The sequence below is a fragment of the Cheilinus undulatus genome, linkage group 1 (genome assembly GCF_018320785.1).
Source record: "Cheilinus undulatus linkage group 1, ASM1832078v1, whole genome shotgun sequence".
Lineage (NCBI taxonomy): Eukaryota > Metazoa > Chordata > Actinopteri > Labriformes > Labridae > Cheilinus > Cheilinus undulatus.
In genome coordinates, this window is record NC_054865.1 from 23,311,104 (window position 1) to 23,334,897 (window position 23,794).

The following is a 23,794-nucleotide window of genomic DNA, read 5'->3' on the forward strand; positions in this document are numbered from 1 at the left end:
CAAGTTCATCTCATGTGCATGTGTGATCTTCTTGATCTTTGTTTTCTGAAGAGATGAAGGGGTAAATGACGTCCCGATTGGCTCATTATTACTTCGTTTGGGAGTAAAAAATACTTCATTGCTGTGACTAAACAGGAGACCTTGGAAAGACCTTGAGAGGTGTGGATTATCTTCTTTCTACTTGACATGTTCGATGAAATCTCCTCTCTCTGGGTCCAAACCGTTCATGAAAGCTCCTCCATTTCGAGCCAGCGGTGTCGTTAAGCCCTGCAGCCCTGCCTCCTTCTCGTTTTTGTCCCGTTCATCGGTGAAATTAACTGACACCGTCCTCTTTGGCAGAGTGAACTCAGGAGTGGGGCTGAATCCCAGCTCAGAGGACAGTTTGCGTTTGATTGAAGCAGCACGCTGGAACTTATCATAGATCTCGACGCTGACACGACGCCGCGTTTCTTTGAACTCTGCAGAGACGTTAGCCGTCCACTCAGCAGCGTGGGCTCGGATCTCTCCAACCTGCAGAGACAAAAAGCTAGAGTTATAAAGTGGAGAGTACAAAGAGGGCTGTTTGATTCTGGAAACAGCTGAAAGGGCCTTTGAATGTGAATTTTTTTTTCTTCTGTTATTATTAAAAGGAGTTGAATACATGTAAAAACGAAGTAAAACAGAATTCACCGAAGGTGAAAGACAGTCAAACTGATCATTAAGAACAAATGTAGAAATCACCTCTTCATGACCTTTTGATGAAAGCGATTCAAAACTAAATCTTTATTTAGAAAGCACTTTTCAAACACAAGTTCAGAAGAAGTGTGCAGCTCTGTGCACAACAGCAGCTTTTGGTTTTCCTGTGATCAGTCTACTATGGATGTGACTGGGTCAAATATACAGTGCTTAACAAATTTAATAGACCACCTATCATATTTGTCTCAGAGACCATCCAGCATCGAGAAGTGCTTTAGTGCGGATTCTTTCATTTTCAGTGAGCTCTCCACGTTTTACCATTTTGAACAGGAATGAGGAATTTCAAACTGAATTAACTTTTTCATACCCAAATTTCAGCCAGCTCACAGGACTTCTCTGAGAAGTCAGAAATTAATCAAGCATAACATTCAAGCACTAAAACTCATTTTTCTGTTCAGGAATGCAAGTAAATAACTATAATTTGACATATTAATCAAGAAATAATAATGTGCTTTACTATTTTTTTTTAGTTTTTTTGTAAATCAGTACATTTGAAAATTCATGTATAACAATAATAATTATATTTTAGCATTGAAAATATCATTTGGGTTAAAGAGCTTCTACATATTGGTGTATTAACCATTGCAGAAACAAAAGAAATGATTTTGGTAATTACCAATGCTGTTAATTTAGGGCAGCTGTGGCGTAAACTTTACTTTGGGTGGTGGTCTAATAAATTTGTGAAGCACTGCACGTGTATCTGTTGGTTCTGGGTTGTAATCACACAATTTACCAGTAAGTGTTTCCTTCTTCTTCTGTGTTTTTGCTCTGCATACGCCCATATGCATTTTTGTTTGATTCCCTGTTGGAAAGGTGGTGCCCAAGTTTTATCTATACTTCTGTTAGCATACTCTAAAACAGTCCACTAAAATGCAGAAATTTGATGACTGTTTTCTTTACGTTAAAGATCTGACTGCATCGACCCATGGAGCCCTGGATCAGTAAAAATGTGACATGAATCGGTCGATGGATCAGTTTTAACATTAGATATAGGTTAACAGGGGCTCTGCTGCTTGTTATCAGATCTAATCAAACCAAATTATTCTGTATTTTAACAAATCGTCAGAGAATAGAATCATGGCTTGTGAATAAAGATTCAAATCATTCTGAAAAGGAGAGATTCACACCCCAAGTGGTCATATTTCTCATATGCATTCCAAAGTAAAAGGCTGTATGTATTTTTAGATCATAAGACTTCTCATGGCGGCCAGTCCAGGTTGTACCCGGCCTCTTGCCCAATGACAGCTGTGATAGGCTCCAGTATGACCCCGAACAGAAGCAGTGTAGAAAATGTATGGATTGAAGACTTCTCATATATTCACCTATTATTTTTATTCTGATCATTGTCCAGGTTGGTTATTTCTTTGAGGCCAGTTGTGCAGTTAAGCAAATCTTTCTTCAGGTAAAAAATCACAAGTGCATGATCTTTGCTCATTTGACTTTGTGCAGATTTAACATGTAGTTTTAAAAAGGCTGTCTTTACCTCAAAAAAATCACTTCTAAAGCACCTTAAATACCAAACTTTATATCACTGAGGAGGAATCATTCATTTATTAATGCACAGACACAAAGAGAGCTAGTTTTCAAGTTTGAATCCATAACAAAAATCTAAGTATTATTCCAACTTTGATTTCAAATCCTTCACAAAGAACACATTTACAGCAGATTTCTTAGACTGGAGAACTGTTGCAAAAATGTGTCTGTTTCTTCATCAACAACATGCCATAGCTCATGTTCAGGACTTTATCTCAGATAGACTGAATTACTGTAATGCTCTTTTCACTCCTGTTCCCAAGCAATCCATTGATAAAGTGCAGTCACCTCAGAGCTCGCTGCCAGGCTTTAAACCAGAACAAGAAAGAAAGAACAGATCAGCCCACTTTTAGCTCACCAGCACCGGCTTCAAATGTCTTTCAGGATTGATTCAAAGCTCTCAGAGCTACAAGGCTCTTAATGACTTTGTCCCAACCTGTATTACTCACTCTTTTTTTAAAATAATCCTTTACCCTCTCACATCCTCTGCTGACTGCTCTCCTAGAAACAAACTCATGCACTCATAAGGAAACATACAGCTCAGCTGTTTTCAGCTGTGAACCAAGACTGAATAAAAGTGTATTAAATCAAACAACCTACTCAAGGATACAAGAAATACAGACAAGTGAAAACATCTGATCTACACCATGCACATTCTCATCCAGACATTTTCACTAACATTAAGACTGAATCACTGGCCTTAAGTGTAACATAATTTGGACTCAGCCTCAATCTTGAACATACAAGCAGAACTGAACAGCTCCATCACTTCACTGCAGTGAATCTGAATGTTTTCATGTCCTTTCTTACTCTATATTTGTCTTTATACTTTCAAACTTTTGATTCTATTTTATTCCAGATCTCTGATGAAAGGAGTCCTGCTGTTGTACCTTTGTTAAACTTCTGTTTGTTGTTTTTACACTAAAATACCTAGTTGTATCTGTTGTATGTGTAAACATATGAGGCTATAAACCCAATCAAGATTCTAAAACGTCTTAACCTTTAGAGGCCCAGGGGCGTTGCTGTTTTGTCAATACTTTTCTTCTGACGACAGAAACCACTGAGAAAATGTTAAACAGGGCACAGATGGCCTTGTGGTCAGGTTGCACCCCACGCACATGGATGGCCCGGGCTCAAGTCTGGCCTTTTGCACCAGAGAAAACATAATAGCCCAAAAATATATCTTAAAAAAAAAAAAGATCATGATCATGTTTGGTATCATTTTTTTTCAGCACCACCTCAACTTTATGAAATGAAAACTATTTTTTTTTTACTTTTACTCACTGTAAAATACATGTTTTTTTTCATGCAAACAAGTGTCAAAATTAGTGCATGATGATGTCACACTAGCGTGATCTTGGACTCTGAAGGGTTAATTCATCCCTCAGCATGCTTGATTTTATTTTCATCTGTTAGACATTGTTGGATAGATATTATCATTGATATTTAGATATCATTTTTAGGCATTATTTTGTTCAGGTATTTTTTCAGACATTTTGAGTCCCTAAAATATGTATGGCATCTGTGTTTATATCATTGTTTGATTTGAGGAATTTCCTATTTCTTCACCTTATCTAAAAGGAAATTAAACCACATCTCTTAAGGGAACTGTGCTGTATATGTTAGCTTGTTATTAATTCTAAAAGATTTATGGCTCCACAAAAAGGATTGTTGTCGGTCTCTTTTAATGGACTTCCTGAGGCCTTTGATTATGTGGATCAGTGTATCTTACTTGATCGCGTTGAATCTTACTGGCAGAACCCAGGCTGTTCAGTTAGTGTGTGTTACATCACAGCTATTCCAAGTTCACAGGGAGTAACAAGGTTTGGAACGGGCCCTCTTTTATTTACCATCTATATTAATTATCTTGGGCAGAGTATTTCAAATCTTCTTTACATTTTTATGCTGATGATACAGTCATTTACTGCTGTGCACCTGCATAAGGGTTTGCATATCTTCAGCATATGTTTGACATGACACAAGATCAGCTTTGTCAGCTGTGACACAACTAAACTCATCTTTTTTATTTCTTCAATAACAGCTAAAATGATGTCTGAGAAAATTGTTAGACGGTTGTGAAACTGTGTTGGCATCCTGTTTTAGATACTTTGAGTTTTACCTAATGAAAATTTGTTTTTCAAAATGCATATTTATGTTTCTAAGAAGCTAGGATTAGGATTTTACTACAGAAACAAGTCCTGTTTCTCTTTTAATGTGAAAAAGACACTAGTTGAAACCACCTTTTCACCTACTGTTGTCTATGGTGATGCATGCCTCTGCTCACAGTCTTCATATGTTCAGCAGTCATGGACAGTCACTTCTATCACTAACTGTGGATTTCTTAATCACCATTGTACTGTATTCTCTAAAGTCAACTGGACTACTTTAAGTATGAGTTGTCTTGGACGTCGGTACGTCTTTATTCATAAAGCAATCCTGGGCAAAGTCCTGGACTGCTGCCCTTCAAAATAAAAAGAGAGGATTCTTTTTCATTTTGAAGGGCAGCGTGCACGACCTTGGCTCATTTGACTTTGTGCATTTTGTTTTCCCCCAAAGTCTGAAATGAGTTGGGATAGAAGGATTTTAGGTTTTCTGAACCTTTTGCTTGGAACAATCTGCAGACAGAATTTAAACTGCTAAACTTGGTGACTGAATGTTTTTAAACCCCTGGTGAAAACTCTACAATCCAACTGTTATGCCACTGTTTTATTATGATTGTGTTTATAGTTTATTGTGAACTGCTCAAGTTTCAGTGTGTTTGATTTTGAAAATCTGTGTTGCTGCTGTTCTTGGTCAAGTTAGTTCTATTATTTATAGATTTCTCAGTGTAAAAACAGATCTTTTTTTTTTGATTGAATAAAATATTTTACCAACTTTCTAGGTGAAATATTCTCATTTAAATGCTTTATTTGCAGATAAAATAACTGGTAGAAATAATTAAAAGATAAAGTATTTTACAGACCCCCAAAATGAAACAAGTTCATATTCATTTTCAAACAACTGGATACTAAGATGCTCAACTTGAATGTAAAGCACAGCATCTTTGTGTTCTTTCTCAGTTATCTCTTCAAATAAAAAAACAAAATAGGATATTTTGATGGGAAGCTAGTGAAATGTGGTATGCAATTAAACAAAAGTTTCTTTTATTCAAACATAATCCCACAAATAGAAGAGAAATAGAACGGAAAAGAACATATTTTTGCTTAGGTCTCTTAATATTTCTGCAGAGCTGTAGATGTCTCATGGTAATAACACAAATGTTTATAAAACAGAGAATGGTGGTGTGTCACAGCAGGACTTCAGCTTGAGAACCCATGGGGAGCACCAGTGAACACCCACTATGAGGCATCATGCATCACCACTTAGGCTGCAGCTACAAACCAGAATTATTTAACTCATTTAACTGACAGGTCCACCATGTCATCTCATCATTTACTGTCACATCAGTGAAAATATTCACCCCCTCTTGGATGTTTTACCCTTTAACTGATATTATAAATCAGTACAAATCAACCATGGTCAGCATTATTTGTTTTTTTTTTTACCCCCCCAAAAATATTCATGTCAAAGTGAAAACAGATTTCTTCAAACATATGTCAATTAATAAAAATATGTAAGGTAAAATATGTAATTGCATGACAACAGGGTCCAGCCAATTAGCTAGTGGTCTCACAGTTAGTGAAATGGGGATCACCTGACTGTACTGAATGTGTCTTCAAGTGTCTACAAGTGATTGTAGTATAAAGACACCTGTGTCTGGAAGGTCCACTCCCTGGTTCACCAGTATTCCTGGCTACCATTACACCATGAAGATGAAAGAACACTTCAAGAAACTCAGAGAAAAAATTATTGAAAAGTATAAATCAGGGGATGGACATTAAAGAATTTCCAAGGCACTGAGCAACCCCCAGAGTTCAGTTCAATCCGTCATCAAGAAATGGGAGGAACATATCACATGTAGATCTGCCTAGATCAGGCTGTCCTCATAAACTGAGTGACTGTTCAAGGAGCAGACTAGACTGAGATGGGAGGGACTCTGCATACAACCGTTGCCCGGGTTAGTCACCAGTCAAAGCTTTATGGGAGAGTGGCAAAGAGAAAGCCGCTGTTGAAGAATATCAAATCTCAACAGGAGTTTGCCAAAAGGCGTGTGGAAAACTCCATGGTCAAGTGGAAGAAAGTTCTTTGGTCTGATGAAACCAAAATGGTGCTGTTGACCATCAGACAAGATGCTATGTTTGGCAGACACCAAACACCGCACATCACCACAAACACACCATCTCCACTGTGAAGCATGGTGGTGGCAGCATCATGCTGTGGAGATGCTTCTCAGTAGCTGGCCCTGAAAGGCTTGTAAAGTTAGAGGGTAAAATGAATGGAGCAAAAAACTCAAAAATTCTGGAGGAAAAAATCTTTTTCAGTCTGCAAGAGAACTACGGCTTGGGAGAAGATGAATCTTCCAGCAAGCACATACCAGAAGTATACAGCAAAAGACACGCAGAAATGTTTTATAATCTAATTGACATTTGACAGAGATTTTTGTTTTGTTGATTAAAAAAAAAGCTAAATTTTGTTGACCACAATTGATTATAAATTAATAGAAGGGTAAAACATTCAAGGGGTTAATAGTTGTTATAGGCACCTTAAGTTTGTCATCCATCCATCAATTATCTACATGATAATCCCAGCTGTCACTGGATACACCCTGAAGTTCCTGGTCAGTCAGTCACAGGACTAACACATAGAGACCAGGAATACTCAAACTCACACTTTTCAGACATTTAAGAGAAATTAGTTGACCTAGCAAGCATGTTTTTGGACTGTTGGAGGGAGCCAGTGTACCTGAAAAGAACCCATACATGCATACAACTTTTATGCAACTCCACACAGAAAGGCCCTGTTCAACTGGGGTTCACACCAGAAACTGTCTTGCTGTGAGACGACAGCTCTTACCACTGCCCCACCTTGCAGCCCTCTAAGTTTGTCAGTCAGGACAAAAAGCAGTCTTTCTTTAGACTGCAAAATGAAAGTATATGAACACTGGAAACATTTAACCTGAGTTATATTTAGAGTGCAGATGTTTCCAGAAATGATAAGGACATCGTCACACATTGTCCTCGGTCTCTCTCCGGAGATGTTCGCAGTAATGGGTTACGACTGTGGATGTGTTTGCATCGCAGACAGTCGATTGGATTATAAAACGGTCTTATCATTGAAATCAAGTTAAGCAGAGGGCAAAAGTTGAGGAAGGGACATGGCAATGAAATCAAGCAGCGTGAGTAACCTGTTTGTCATGGTGTTCAGAGAGAGACGTGGAGAGGGTGGAAACTCATCAGACAAACAGGAATGTGGAGGGAGAAAATGAGACAAAAATAGTCACAAAAAAAGAGAGGAAAATCCAAAAGAAAGAGTGTCTTACCTCTTCTTTGGTCCTTTTGGAGATGACTCTGAACCAGTCTCCAATCATGCTGAGGATGGCAGCAAAGTAAGCGAGTCCCACCAGAATCCAGAACCATACAACTGGTTTATAGTAATCCAGGTACTCTATTTCAGATCCGCCTAGACACAGAGAGGCAATGAGAGTGACATATCCAGCTGGATAAGCTGCAATGCACAGAGACACACGTTTCCCAATCACATGCCTTACCTGCCACAAAGTCTCCAAATCCTATCGTGGTCAGGGTGATGACCACAAAGTAAAGGGACTCGAGCGCTGACCAGCCCTCGATGTGTTTAAAGATGGCTGCGGGGAGTGCCACGAACAGCAGGCAGCCGAACAACACGAACAGCAGGGTTGAGATGACACGGATCTTTGTCTGACTGATGTCCCAGTGCTGCAGGGGGAAAAGAAGCAGAAAAGATGAGCAAAATGGTGAATTTATAACTGGAGGATTTCTTTACTACTTCAACAGAGAAGATCTGATGTGTTTGTGAGGTTTTTGTTCTTGTCAGTGGAAGGCTAGAAACAGCTACACACATTTTCAGAGGACTGGCATTAAAAACACAATCAAGCAAAAAATGTAAAATCTAAATAACCCTGCTTAATAAATAAACTCCACATAATTATCGAACATTAAACTCCTTACACTTAGTATTCTTAGAGGTCTAAATCCTTTCAAACATGGAGACTGTAGTATACAGTGCATTCAGAAAGTATTCAGACCCCCTTCACAATTTTTTTTTATTGGAGTCCATCTGTGGTAAATTAAATACATTGGACATGACCTGGAAAGGCACACATCTCTATAGAAGGCCTCACAGATGAAAATGCATACCAGACCCAAAGCACACAGCCAAGACAACACAGGAGTGGCCTAGGAACAACTCTATGACTGTCCTAGAGCGGCCCAGCCAGAGCCTGACTCAAACCCTGTCGAACATCTCTGGAGAGACCTGAAAACAGCTGTCCACCAACAGTCCCCATCAAACCTGACTGAGCTTGGAAGACTTGCAAAGAAAAATGGCAGAAAATCCCCCAATCCAGGTGTGCAAAACTTGTTGCATCATTCAAAAAGACTCAAGGCTGTAATTGCTGTTAAAGGTGCTTCAATAAGTACTGAGTAAATGGTCTGAATATGCATGTCAATGTGATATTTCATTTTTTCTAATCAAGAAATGTGCAAAAAGCTCTAAAATTGTGTTTTCACTTTGTAATTATGGGGTACTGAGTATATATTGAGAATAAAAATTAATTTAAACTATGCAACATAAAAAACAGAATAAAATGGAGTGAGTCTGAATACTTTCTGAAAGTACTGTGAAAGTGAAAGATTCTTGCTCCCTTGATGAAACTGTTTGATTGGCATCAAGAAGAGGCTTGAGCATTTTAATACATTTCAAACACTTTCTTCTACATTTCCTTTTTCAGTAGTTTGACAGACTTTATAGGCTGAGTGTTCAAACCACAGAATGAAGCAGCAGATTGTGTTGAAACCAATGTTGAAAGAAAGTCTTACACAGGAGAAAAAGGGCCAATGCTTCTTATTTAGATCCTTAAAAAGATTATGAAGAGAATTTACAGTCACGCTGGGAGTATTGAGAGACTTTTGTGAAGCTTAGTCGAGGTTACAAACAGAAACAAAGCAAACAATGTGCGAAATATTATTGGTTTTCTTTCTTACATTTAGAAAAAAATGCAAAAAGGAGCTGCTTTAGCTCAGTTGTTCATTTGCATAAAAAGTCCTTTCCACCAATTCAGCTTTGAGCCTTAGCCCCTTCCTAAATGTTAGCTCCACTCCTTTATAGCTAAGCAACATTTTCAACCGAGCTAGCTCTTATCAGGTAGAGCACAACTGAGAGGGGTGTTGCTGCAGACTGTAGCTCAGACGCCTCCTCTCACAAAGCATTACTGTGAAACACTAGATCTGTCAGAATGGAAATTAAACCTTCAAAATAAAATCGTGTTTAACTTTTGGTTAGGTTAGGGTGAGGGGTAGGATACCAAAAGTTAAAAGTTAAAAACCTGATCTGCAAAACCTAAATGTTTAATAAAGCTGAGTTAACAGCCTGCTTACAGGAAAAAGCTCCTCCTAAATGAATACATTCTACCAAAGCAAACTTAGCTTACATAGCTCCTGTAGCTGCATAAGCTACGTAGCTAATGCCCAAGCTTGTGAAGCTCATGGACATCTATACTAACAAAGCTACAAAGCTAACATTAATGACAAAACCTACATAGCTGGGTTATCTATGTAGCTTACATAGCTCCATTACCTCCATTGGCTTTGCTACATTTGCTAAAGCTCATGTTGCAAAAGCTAAGTAAGCTCCATTGGCTTACGTAGTAACGTTAACTACTAATATTAGCTTTAGCTAAAGCTAACAAAGCTAAAGCAAGCCATTGCTCATGTATCGACTTCTAAAACGGGTCTTTACATCGTTTAGCCCCCCAATAAGGCCTCTGACCTTTTTCTCAGTTTTATTTAATATAATGTCTTTTAGTCTGTAATGTGGTTATTTCATGAATGTAACTTCCAGACCTTCTGAATGAGGCTGTATTAAAAAATACCAAATTAAAATGGGTACCGGCAAATCATGTCACTTCTGTTCTGACAGAGATGACATCTCACAGTAACGGCCTGTGATAGGGGGCATCAAAGATCCACGGTCTGCAGTCAGACTCTCAACTGGGGCACAAATTAAAAATGTTAATTAGTAAAAAGAATAACAAATCAAAGTAAACAATAGCGTGTTGTAGGTTTAATGTCTACCATGACTTTCCTTATTTAAGTTAGCTTGCTAACATTAGTAATAACTGTTAGACAGCTGTTTCTGATACAAATTCCTTTTTCAGAATGGTTTTACAGGGCTTTTATGCCTCTACTCAGATGATAAGACAGAAGATAGACTAGAAATCCAGGAGGAGAGTGTGGAGAATGGCATGCAGCAAAAGGCCAAGGATCTGACTCAAACCCAGGTCACTTGCTTTGGTAGAGAGTAGGGTCTGAACATGGAGCACATGGTTTGACTGCTGAGCCAGAATGCGCCCCAACATGCCTTCCTTTTTCAGGTTATATAATAGTTGTACATCAGAGTAAGTTTATATTGGGATATAAAGGTGTACCAATCCTCCAAACCATCATCCAGATATTCAACTCAAAACCAAATTTTATACAAAAAAAGAATTAAACTCAGATTGTCAGTAACATTAGAAGGATTCATCTTCTGCCAACATTTGTGGCTATATTTCTGTCTAGGCCAGGCGTATAACAGATAGAGCTCATTTTTTAAGACGTTTTAGTGAAAAAGTAACACAGCCTGGAGATGCAAACAGTCACAGCATTATCCTTCTTCAAATTGGTCCCCTGGGTGCTGAAGAAAGAAAACCCATTCACTCTATTCATCGAGGGGAAAACAAAACAATTTGCCCACAAAGCAAGGACTCACAAAAGCACACTTCTACGAAACGAACATCTGTCCTCTGCCCCCAGCCTCATATTAAATACAGTCCCTTGGGTGGCCTGTTAGACAATCATTGTAAGTCATTCATTCTGGACTCAGACTTTTTTTTTTTTTCATTCAGAAATAGTGAGTGATACAACACACCAACTTTAACTTTTAAACCTCAACACCAAGCCTCTGATGTTATTTCTAAACCTGCATTCATTAGCAGTTTAAGGGTCGTTACAAGCTCTTATGCTCAGTAATCCTCTCATTCTGAAACTCAGTCAGAGAAATATTTATCCAAATGTCAATTTCTTTCAAAGCCTTTGTTCACATAACATCTGAGGTTGGTACACAGTCGCAAGCTAACATTCAGTAGGCCTAAAGCCTTTGCAGTGCTACTCTCTCTGTGTTTTTAAGCCTTTGCACCAGTGTTAGCTTGGCTGCTAGCATTATGTTTTCAGGCTGTCCATATACATTCATCCAGGCCAATCTTGTAAATAAAATATCTCAAGAACACTTTAAGTCATTTTCTAACAACTTTGGACAAATGTAAAATCTGACACAAGGATGTAATTATTAGTATACAGAGGTCAAAGGTCAAGATCACAGAGCCTAATGCTCATCCATTTCTTCTGGCACTATATCTAAAGAACACTTTAAGGGATTTTCTTCAAATTTTGCACAAATGGCCATTCTGGTTCAGATTGTAGGGGTCAAAGGTAGGAGAACAAGGTTGTGGGTTGTCATACTCACCTCTTGCATAGGAGTGAAATATTTCTAAGAGACAAGAGTTCTAGCAAACACACAAAAAAACAAAAAAAACATCCCAACCCCTGGTCTTGACCCCCCACTCTACTTTCACTGTCCATAAATTGTACACAATGTTTGGAAACCAAGCTCACCTTGTTCCTACAGAAGATCAAGAAGGGTGTATTTCTCACTTCTGCCAACTTCTGCCAAAGAAACTATTTATGGAGGACAATTAAATCTATACCATCCTGTTCCATTTTTAACACATTTCTGGCTGAATTTGTGCATCTAGTTAAATCAGGAGTCTACCTTTGTTATTATGACCAAAAAGAGCTGCTATGGGTGAGGATATTGTAGAGAGTGCTTCACTGTAAATTATTCAAACCAACCTCCTCAGACTTTCCCCTTTGCAGACCCAAAATTTGTGTGCACTCTTCTTTGAAATTTAGCACACAGCAGGCATATTCAATAGCCACCCTGTTTACCAAACTAGTACCTTTAGCATGCTAAAATACCTGGCTTCTTTTGATTAAACATATAAAATAATAATAATTCAGCCATAAGAGTTACTACTTCTCTTGCAGCTGATGCAGCCATGAAGAGGAAAGTTCAGTTCATTTGTCCTCATGTTTTATTATTACCAGACAATTTTATTTTTAAAATTAGATATATCTGGTAAAGACTAATAAATACAGTACATATTTTTTATTACAAATTTTAGCACTATGTTTTAGAATGATAGATAAGTCAAACTAAATGAAAATACTTTGAATGCAAAACTATGTTCATTTAAGCAATTATCACTCTTAAAAGACAAAAAGTATACTTTCAGACATAAAACTTCCTGGTATTTTAAGATTGCACCTTTATACTTCCCCTAAATAAACAAAACAAAACAACTAAACAAAAAAAAAAAACCTACAAAAAAGACCATTCAAATTTTTTTCGAAGGCACAGGTTATACTGGGTAACTAACAATACAATATGACAATATCACATAATCTACAATACAATAGGATCTGATCCGATATGTAACGATGCATTATGATATGATCTGATGCTATGCAATGTGATATATAATGATACAATGCAATGCCATACGATGCAATATGAGACTATGTAATTAAAGATTACGTGATACAATACTATACATTACGATGCAACACAATACGATATGAACACGATACGATGTGATCCGGTTTGATATGATAACATACAATATGGTACACTACATTATAATCCAATCCGATGTGATATGAAATTATATGAGAGGATATGAGCCAATGATGTGATGTGATACAACCCAAACAATATACTAGGATAGGATGTAATATGAGAGGATAGGATAGGATGGGATATGAGAGGATAGAGGATTATGATAAATACAGACAATTTGATTTACTACCATGTATGATATCATATAATCAGATATGATACAATAAGATATGATATGATACTACGATACCATATAAGATACAATATCATACGTTACAATATCATACGATGTGATTCATTCACAGTAATTTGGTGGGAGTTTCACCTCTTGTTATGCAACAAAACTTTTTACTCCTTCTTCTTAGGAGCATGTCATAAGCAATGATGCTTGTCCAATTGCTAGGAATACCTGTTCAAGCAACATATTTTTTCAAATAAACATTATCTGCATGTATTTTTCTTCTGACTCACCACAAACATCTTCTCCACTCTCGTGATGCCTTTGCCGAATATGGTGCCAAGCTGATCTCCTACGCCAGCCAAAAGGAAGCCAAACAGAGGGATCCCTAACAACGCATACACTATACAGAAAATCCTCCCACCTTCTGTGTGGGGAGAAATGTTCCCAAAACCTGCATAGAGGACAGACGTAAAGGAGAGTGAGAATATATCACTATTTTATGCTTTCCAATACAGTGTGCTGGTATGAATACAGGGTAAAAATTGATATTACCAAAGGTTTACAACGGACTGAGGAAAGAGATCAGATCTTAAGACTGTGGGGTGGGTGGGGATGATATTTAATCTTTGCAGTATCAGCCTCAAGAGCAGCACTTCTACAAACAGGTTTAAGTCACTGAATATGAATACAACAGTAGAAGAATGAAGTACAGAGAGCCAAACTGGTCTGTGTGGCCTTGGACACAGCACCACGTATCCCAATGATAATATTGGTGACTTCTTCACTTCTCAAAACAGGAGGAAATGATAAGTTCTGAATTTTTTAATGGCCATTAAAGACTAATTCAAGGTTAAAAGCTAAAACCCAGATCAGAACACAAAAAAACTGTTTTAGATGATCTAAAACCATAGATCATTCAAAAATGTGCGTCTTACCAATGGTTGTAATGACGGTCCCAGCAAAAAAGAAGGCAGAACTGAGGTCCCACAGGCTGCTGTGATTGGTCAGTGTTCCTGCAGGATTCACTCCTGACCGGATTGCAGACACAACTTGCTGTAGATGAGAGAAAGATCTGGTTCTATTCACTGTTTTAAATTAACTTTTAAAATCATGCTTACATCCTTCTTTTTAGGTCTGGTCGTAACAAATCACAAACACAGCAGGTATAAGATCCTCCTCCTGTGTGGGAGCTGTCCGCGGTGCTGAAACCCCTGCACATCTACCTAACAACATCTGTGTATAAAACAGGTAGTATTCCAATAATGTTTCATGTGAGGTCAGTCTCACCTTCACCAGCTCTTCCAGCTCACTCTGGTTCACACAGGGGTGCTTGGACAGGAACTCCAGCTTCTGGGTCAGGATGGCCAAACGCTGGGCACTAGGAGAAACAATAACAGAAATAAACTGAGGATGAGAAATATCTATGAATCAGGTATGTATGGCCCATATAGGGTCTGGTCTTTCAGTGAATTCATGCTTTAATTGGGTTTTTTGGATTGTTATTTTTACACCCTTACACTAAGCTAAACTCTAGGCTAAGGGCCAAGGGTTACATAGCTCTTGAAACTGAGAGGTTTGATGAATTTCCCACCATGCACTGCGTTCACTTGCAAAATGGCACAACAGACTATGAAGTAGGCGGATAAATGTAAGAACTTTTCAACATTTAAAATTGATTATGGAAAATATGACAGCTGTGTTTTCTCATATATTTAATTTTTAGCTATGGAAGTTTATAGTATTTTGGTATGTACACGTGTAAATAAGGGCTATTAACTGTATAAATATATGGAGAACATCAACATGGAGATCCCTAGTCTGAACAAGATGGTCCAAACTTTGTTGACTGTATCATGATCTTGTTAATGTGAACTCTTGTCACTTATGATGGCGCAGCTATTTATCAGCAATGTGTGATGATGTAAAAGCAATCATATAGAGCAGTATAAATGTACAAAAACTGCAGTTGCTTGAATTTCCCGTTGAAGTCAGCCATCAAATCCCTGGAAATCTCATTAACACCCATGTTAAAACAGCAGCTTTTATGGCAGAAAATAACATGTTTACAAGCTGGTCATAAATGGTTCAGGTGGAGTCCAGGTAGCCTTGTGGTTATGTCCATAGAGCCATAGACCCATGATCAGAGTCTGTTGTCCTCAAAGTCTCCCCATCGTCTGACTCTATCCACTGTGCTATCTGAGTAAAAACATTCAAGCCCAAAAATAATCTTTACACGTGGAAACTTTGTAAGGATGTGATTTCTTTTATACCACAAGTGTTTTGATTGAATGTGTAAAACTAAGTTGTATGACAGACGAGGTTGTGTTACTCTTTGATAGCAAGCTTATTGCCTACCTCAGCTACAACTCCTTTCTTGTCTCAAAAGTTAGGTTGAGATAACATTTGAACTGTGGCTATTGTTTGATTTCAACATGTTTCTTTGGAGACAATGGTAGGCATCATTCAGGCTACCTCCAGGTTACTCTATGGCAGTGTTTCTCAGCTGACTTAGCTCCAGGACCCACCACCACCTCCTTAATAACAAATCAGGACCCACATTTCTTTAAATTGTCAGGCAATTGCAAACATTTTAATAGAAAAATGGAACCGTTTTGACTTTACAAGGAATAAATGATGCAATGATATAGAGACATGCCATTTTTAATTAAAGCTTATTATGGACTTTTTGTCATTTTTTTTTCCAGGCACACATCTGCAACCCATTGAAAATGACTTCACAACCCTTTTTTGGGTTCCCACCCGTCATTTGAGAACCAAGGCTCTATGGTACCAACAGTAGAACAAGAGCCACTACTAAGGAGCCAGTGGCCTATAGAAAGGCTACACTCTCAGTATGTTAATAACAAAATAATTATTTTATAAATTACTTCAAACCAGAGGGTGCTTAACTCCAAGGCATTTAAGAAATGCTTGGACATCAGATCCAGAAAGAAGGACAGATTGTAAGTGACAGGTGCATGATGGGTAAAAAAGATTGATACATGAATAGAGAATTGGTTTCTAGCAGACAGACATGTATGCAACCTGAATACCTCTCATGAGGCTGCTCCAGGGATCTGAAGACGGCTGCTCCCATCACCAGGTACAAAACCACCAAAAGAAAGATGGCTGTCACTGTCTTCCATTTCATCACCGTGGCAACCACCTACAACACTTCAAACGATCAGTAAACCAACATTCAAATAACTTTTAGTAATTTTCAAAAATCTGGACTTTTCTCACCTCACTCTCCTCACGGGGAGTCATTGTAATTGGCTTTGTGGAGAAGGAGAGGCGGGGCTTGGTGTTGTGAGTGGCGGATTTAGGGTCCAATAAGTCTGGAGCTGCCACTGTGGGGAGACATGAGAAAATGGCAGTGAGATTTTCTCCCACACTTTTCCTTTCCCCCTCCTCCCCTGTCTGTGCTCTCTTACTCCGGTCAAACACACTTAGCCGTTAATTTTAGAACTTCTTATAAATAAATCACCAACCAGGACTTTAAACGGCCTTTAAATCCAAACAGTGGGGAAAGCATGAATCAGGCACGAGCATTTAGTCCTCAGGCTTCTTTTCAGTCATGCTGCAACGCAGGGGTGTGTTTTCTATGTGTGTGAGTGTGCTTTTATAGGATACAGGGAGTCGTTGAAAATAAAAGCTGTGCTAAAAGCAGGAGCAGTGAAAAGGAGGAGCATGTGAGTCTTGTGCATCTTTAATTTAGTGGGATGAACAATGTGAACTGCTGCAGTCTGCAGTAGTTTGTGAATGAGCTGTTTTTATGTGTGCTCTTATTTCAGCAGAATGACCGCTGCGTTTGGTACCTTTATAAAGACACTAAACTTTAGAAATACCAGAACTCTCCAGTTTGCTTTAGTTACAGTATCTTGACTTGTTTCAATGTTTAAACATTTATTTCCATATTCATAGCCTTCTTAATAATGCTTGTTTTCCCATACCTTTTAAGTCAGTTTTAGCAGACGGTACAAAGAGGAACAGAGTTGTAAATCAAGTATACAGTATGCCTGTGTGTCTGTCTGAGAGACTGAATCTCCCATCAGCTCTCCCAGATCTCACCTTTCCAACTTCCCACAGTGTTTGTGGTCATAGGAAGTCACTGACAAAGCAAACAGACACATATATAGAAGAAATAAATGAATAAATATGCTGGCTAAATAAAGTCATGAGTAAAAATGAATAAGACAGATTTTAAAGTATAAAAAAAAAAAATAGGAAATTTAATTATGCTTGTTTTATTAAAGTATGCCTCCAATGACTATTAAAACAGGTGGAAAATATAAGGAGAGCAAATTATAGTTTGGAAATATGCTCAATATTTGTATCAATTCATAAAAATAATACCATTAATTTCATTTTGAAAATTTACTTGTTTTAAATTGGATTTTAAATGACTTGCATGTGGACACATCTGGATGTTGATTTATCATTAATATATTTAATAAAGAGGGTGATCATGACATGGATTTGCTGTTTCAGTTGTTATTTTTCATCTTCCAATGTACTGCAGCCATATATCTTATTTTATATATTAATATAAGGCTGCTACTGTTTGTCAGAAACATTTCTTAACAAAGATGCAATTTGTTTGCCCTGACACTCTTTAAAAATCAAGACATTGTCATTTCAATTAGTTTTCCTAAAAACTAAAGATAAAATAACAAATTGTTTAAATAGCAGCTGGGAATGACTGATATAGCAAGCTAAAAAGATGCCAAATGGAAAGGCCAATCACTCATGAATTCAATTTCAGTATTATATTTTAAAATAAGGAAAAAATAAGATGGTATCAAACACACACAAGTGTTTTTTTTTATTCTAAATTGAAGCCAAATTGAAAATTGAGCTTTAGGGTATTCTACAAGTGATATAAAGCTGTCACCCCTGACAAAATCAATTGCAATATGCATTCATTTACACCTTCCAAATATGAAGTTACAAAGTTTTATCATAAGAATTAAAAAAATGGCCATCATTCAGATCAGACTTTGTGTGCTGCAGACATTATTCCAAACACTTATTTTTATAGTGTCTTTATTTTGCAGAGTTTATGTGATTTGAACTTGTGCATGTAACAGATGAAACTCCAGATGTTAGGTAGCTTTAAGACAGACTTTTGTGGGCTGTCTTTTAAGTTGAGATACTTAAGCTGAATAAATATTTAATGATGAAAACAAGCATGCAGGCTGTGCAGCTGTGCAGGTTCAAGAGCTGCATGAGTCAAAAACTCACATGTCTCTGTCTGTCCTGAAGTAAAATAAATTAGACAGCTTGCATTATATATTATCAGTACTATTAAAGTTAATCTTACAGTATATATGTATGTATATGTTGCATGCTGCCTTACATACTACATGTATGATAGAGCTTTAAAGCTTGCTCTGTACTTCAAACTAAGAAGTTGAAGTTCCCTGTGTGAGTGAGAACTTACTCCTTTTTGTTGCCTATCCGATGCCCTCCGCTCTCCTCTTCTCCTCATCCGACGCTCTCACTGTGTTTGGGGGAATCTTTCCTCCTCTGCGTGTCTCCTCCCTGCGGGGCTGAAGCGGGGGGATGAACAAGCGCTCCGTCTTTCTGTTGCTCTCCTCTCCTCGACTTTTACCGGGCTCTGATGCTCAGCTTTTGCTCGGTTGTGTTTCTGCAGTGTGTTGTGTGACAGTGCAAAGAGCTTCCCCTGGTCCCCCTCCCTCTGCTCGTTCAGCTCTCCAGCATCCACCCTGCTCTGTCTGCGCCCTCTGCTTTTGAGCGCCCCGGTGGAGCGGTGGGATAACACCGAGAGGAAGGAGGAGGAGGAGGAGGAGGAGAGGGGTGGAGAAAGGAGAGGAGGAGTGGAAGTGGAGGGCACTGGGAGGTGGGTGCCATACCAGAGAGAACAGGGCAGGGAGAGGTATTCCTTGGGGGTCTCACTTTTAACAGGTTTATTCAGTAATGGGGAACAGGGAGGCACTATTTGATGGAATCTCCTCCATCTGCATTCTTTAATGATGAAGCACCAAGGAAAGTAGGACACCATCATCATCATCAAATAAATAAAGCATTATTGTGCTATTCAGATTAATTTGAGGGATTAGGATATTTGACAGGCCAGTAAAGTTCTACACTGAACTCATCAAACCATGTCTTTATGGGGCACAGTCATGTTTGAATAGAAAAGGGCCTTCCCAAAACTTCTGCCACAAAGTTGGAAGCATAGCATTATGCAAAATGTCTTGTTATGTTGAAACATTACGTTGTCCTTCACTGGAGATAAGCCCAAACCATGAAAAACAGCCCCATAAATGTATCCCTCCTCCACCAAACGTCACAGTTTGCTCTGTATAAGTAACGTTCTCCTGCATCCGCCAAGACCAGACTCAGCCATCTTACTGCTAAATAGAGATGTGTGATTCGTCAGTCCACAGAACACGATTCCACCGCCACACAGTCCAGTGTCAGCGTGTATTACACCAGTAGTTCTCAGCTGGTGGGTCAGGACCAAAAAGTGGGTCACGGAGCTCTTTTCAGTGGGTCTGAAATGTGTTCCTGTGTTGCATTTGAAATATGCTTGTTTTATCCTGTGTCTATAATTTTTCACGTGACTTGTGCTGTATTCAACAAATAAATCAAGTTGGTTGAAAAATATCTGAAATTTGGGTCGCAATTTCTCAATGAAGAGTTGATGGTGAGTCCTGCGGCTCGATCACTTAAGAATCACTGCCTTGCATCAGCGGTCCCCAACCTTTTTTGCCCCACAGACAAGATTTATGAAAGACATTTTCATGAAAGTGTGGGATAATAAAAAGATACAAACAGTACCTTAAAAAGTGCAGATAAAGTACAACTCACCATGATGCACCCAAAATGTTGTTTTTATTCAGTTTAGCCAGTATGTTGGAATTTTTTTTTTTGCTATCACATGACCAAGACGTGTGTCTTGACATTTTGACATGTGTCAGGATGTCAAGAGGCAAAGACGGGTGACATAACGGAAGAGAATCCAGTCATTTATCAAATAAAGCATCTTTCCGATTTTGGTAGTCAGTACAGTAGAATTAAAAAGAAAGTTATTTAATACTTTTGTGCGGCCTTATACCAAATCCACAGACTGATACTGGTTTTTGGCCCGTTGGTTTTGGACTGCTGCTTTACACCACTCCATGTGATCCTTGGCACAGGACTTGCTGACGTGAGGCATGTTGGCTGATGGCTCAGCCATGGAAACCCATCCATGAAGCTCCAATCACACGGTTTTTGTGCTTACATTAATGCCAGTGGACGTTCAGAACTCCTCGGCTATGGAATCAGCAGAGTGTCGGTGACTTTTACTCACCATGTGCAGTCGTTGACCCCACTCTGTGATTTTAGGTGGTCTTCCACTTCATAGCTGAGTTGCTGTTGTTCCTAAACGCTTCCACTCTTACAATATCACTAAAAGCCATCTTATTGCAAAGGTGGCATCCATCCCAGTACCCAGTGGAAGTCACTGAGATCTTCAGAACGACCCACTTTGTATCACAAATGCTTGTAAATGAAGACTGCATGGCTGGGTGCTTGATTTTTTTACCTCTTTGGCAACAGGTCTGATTGAAACAACTCAATTCAGTAATTAACAGTTGTGTCCAAATACTTTTGTCCCTATCATGTAGAATAAATGATATGGTGAAGTCAATTTGTGTTCATGTCATCTTGACTTAAAGTTTTCAGACGTATAAAAATGATTCATTTGAAATTGAGAATATGAATCAAAGCAAATACCTATAAAGTTGAACAAAATTCAAATATATTGGCTCATTAAGAAACCATTATGCAAAGTAGCTCCATAAAAAGTAGTTATAGCTGCTGTCTCCAAGCAGGCTGGACTAGGAGAGTTATTTTGTTTCACAATAAGTAAACTTAAAATGTTACAGCACCCTGGACATTACTTCCTTTTTTAAAATAGATTATTTAGGGGATGTATTGTGCTTTTATTAAATAGGACAGCTGAAGAGAGACAGGAAATATGGGAAGACAGAGCAGGGCAAGCATGCACTATACAGCTCCTGGATCAGGATTTGTATCTATGGCTACAGTCCTCTTCTATAAAATAAAGCCACAAAATAATCTTTTAAAACAAATAAATAAGAGCAAAGAAGAGCCAGTGAGACAGAAAAAGAATTTGTGAAACAATTTGTGCCACTGGAAAAAAATTCTAGAGGAAAGAATAGGGAAATGATTTTTCTGCATAAAAATACCCCCAAAATAACAACCACTTAGTGGGAGTATGTTTTGTTGTTTTCTTCCTGAACTCTAACTCATGTCTTAACCCCAAAGATTAACACTGTGACCTTGTTTGGATATCCCAACCCCTGCATTGGGCCCCAGTGTCCTAACCAACATGTCACTGATGTTCTTCTAAAAAATAGCTTTCATGGAGAAATGTTCTTTTAAGGTTTAACAAATAAATGGGTATACCCAGATAACTGAATCATTATCACTCCTCTTCTCCACAGTAAGACACATCTTAAATAAACTGACCAGCACTTTCATTTTCACAATTTCTTTTTGTAAAGATCAAAATCTGCACAGAACAGAAGAAAGCAATCATCTTCATGTGGTCTAAGGCACATACAAATGAATGAAGGGATAACACGATGGAGAAAAAAACTGACAAATAATTAAACCCTGGTAAGAAGTGTGAGAAGGCTGAGTCGTTCCATGGCCAGGAAGTGTCAAACTTGGTCGTGTGTGAGGATCAGATATGCAGAAATAGACGAGTGATTGATTGATTTTTATTTATTAGTATATCATGCACAAAAAAGTGCCTAACCTTCACAGATTTATAAAACACCAGAGATGCTCTTGTAGTGTTCTAGCAAATCAGTTCATTACAAAGTTTCATGTTCCATTTTCAACTTCGTAATAAACAATACATTCTGCTTTTTCTCCTAAAATCTGCAACAAAAAGCTTTCTTTTCTAAAGCAAAACTCATAATGGTCATACCAAAAAAATGTCAGCATTAAAGGACGACATTTTCTTAAAAATGCATCCATTGAATCACTAAAAGTGGACAGCAAAACAGTGAAATTTCCCAGTTTGCACAAAGTCACGCTCCTCTGGAATTGCATTAAACCTGCTGGTCTCTTCAGCGAAAGGTAAAGTTCCTGAACATAACTGTGTGCATAGTACTTCTACTTCAGTGGTTCCTAAACCTTTTAACCTTTTACCTTGGACCCTTGCTCTCATTTGTAACCAGGAAAAGTCGACTGCACCTGGGGGAAAAAAGGGCACATTGCTTTTAGAAATCAGCACAGATTTTGATAGTTTCATTGATAAAACACTGAAAAAAATAGACTTCTACATTTCCTCCTTGCCATGATACCTTTACACAAATTATTTAATGTGTTTAATCATGATTTTATTCAATATATGCTAATTTTTTTTGACAACCTCAAGTTGACAGAGCTTCATATTAAGATCATTGCTGCCCCCCAGGGGGTCCAGGACCCCAGAACTCCAAGGGATATTTGGTTGAAGTTGGGTTGAATAAGGTACTTGGCAGTAGTGGTGGCGTTAGCCTCGATGAGTGTTGCCCCTTCAAACAGGATGCACTTAAAGAAGCTAGGCTGTACAGGGCAGCAGATGGGTATAGTTGTTCCACTTAACTTTTTTGAACACAGCTCAAAATGGGCCAGTAAACAATGCTGGCTCAACTGTATGCTATATTTACTTTTTTTTTTTTTCACCCAGAAAGCTATATGCTCTTCTACCTCAGTGTATCTGAACAACTGTTTGGTCGGCAGGCTTCTTCCAAGCTAGTTATTTCAGCTCAGTTTTCCACTTCAACAGCTGACACCATATTTTTATAGAGTTAAAATATCATAGCGCCTGTAGCTTGTCTTGGTATCAGCCATTAGGAGAACAAAGCGAAAGCCATGAACTTACTTGGATGACAATTTCCATACAGATGTTCAAGTCTGTATTGGTTTCTCTACTTTATCTTTAGAAAGTTGAAGGAAGTAAGTAAAACACCAGTGATCAGTAAGAGGTAACTCTGATGGGGAGTGATGCAGGCTGCAGGTGTCTGTGAGCTGCTAACCTTGATCAGAAATGTTCTAAAGAAGTGTTTAGTCTCACGTATTAGAACAGTAGTGCTCGTGGACACGGGCTCAGAGTTTACACATCAACCCAAGTAGGTAAGTCAGGATCTCTCAGGCTAAACAGTCACCACTAAAATTTCTCTCCCTTCTTTATTTCTGCTGCGTCTCCAACTGTAAAAGTTCCTCTGTGTGCTCCAAGTCATGAAAGTATCCCCTCATATCTACAGTAAACGGCATTTTCACTCCAGTCGAAAAGCTCATTTTGGGTTTTGCTGGCATTGCAAAATAGTGCTGAACACAGAGGCTGAAAAATATAACACTTAAAGAAGTTTAATATAGCATACAATCGAGCCAGCATTGTTTATTGATCCATTTTTACTTGAATCTTGTTAAATCCCACAGAGAAACTGTACCCATCTGCAACAC

General features: G+C 38.3%; 1 protein-coding gene across 1 annotated transcript; it reads right to left on the reverse strand.

Annotated features, from left to right (window-relative positions):
- Window positions 1-177: 177 nt before the first annotated feature.
- On the reverse strand, window positions 178-23,571 carry LOC121529628 (potassium channel subfamily K member 2-like). The gene is made up of 9 exons (XM_041777628.1): window positions 23,541-23,571; window positions 16,544-16,650; window positions 16,354-16,466; window positions 14,588-14,678; window positions 14,236-14,353; window positions 13,591-13,751; window positions 7,916-8,102; window positions 7,688-7,827; window positions 178-510 (listed from the first exon to the last, which is right to left on the reverse strand). Exons 1-9 carry the CDS (start codon window positions 23,569-23,571, stop codon window positions 178-180), a joined length of 1,281 nt encoding a protein of 426 aa, XP_041633562.1.
- Window positions 23,572-23,794: the final 223 nt, after the last annotated feature.

Bases quoted from the DNA above. Each gene is read 5' to 3' on its own strand.
- LOC121529628 (XM_041777628.1), bottom strand. From the start codon at position 23,571: ATGACTTGGAGCACACAGAGGAACTTTTACA. The intron at 16,467-16,543 runs GTGAGAAAAGTC...GAAGTGTTGTAG, and splicing joins CTCCCCGTGAGGAGAGTGAG to GTGGTTGCCACGGTGATGAA. The intron at 14,679-16,353 runs GTATTCAGGTTG...TGTTTCTCCTAG, and splicing joins CTGGAGCAGCCTCATGAGAG to TGCCCAGCGTTTGGCCATCC.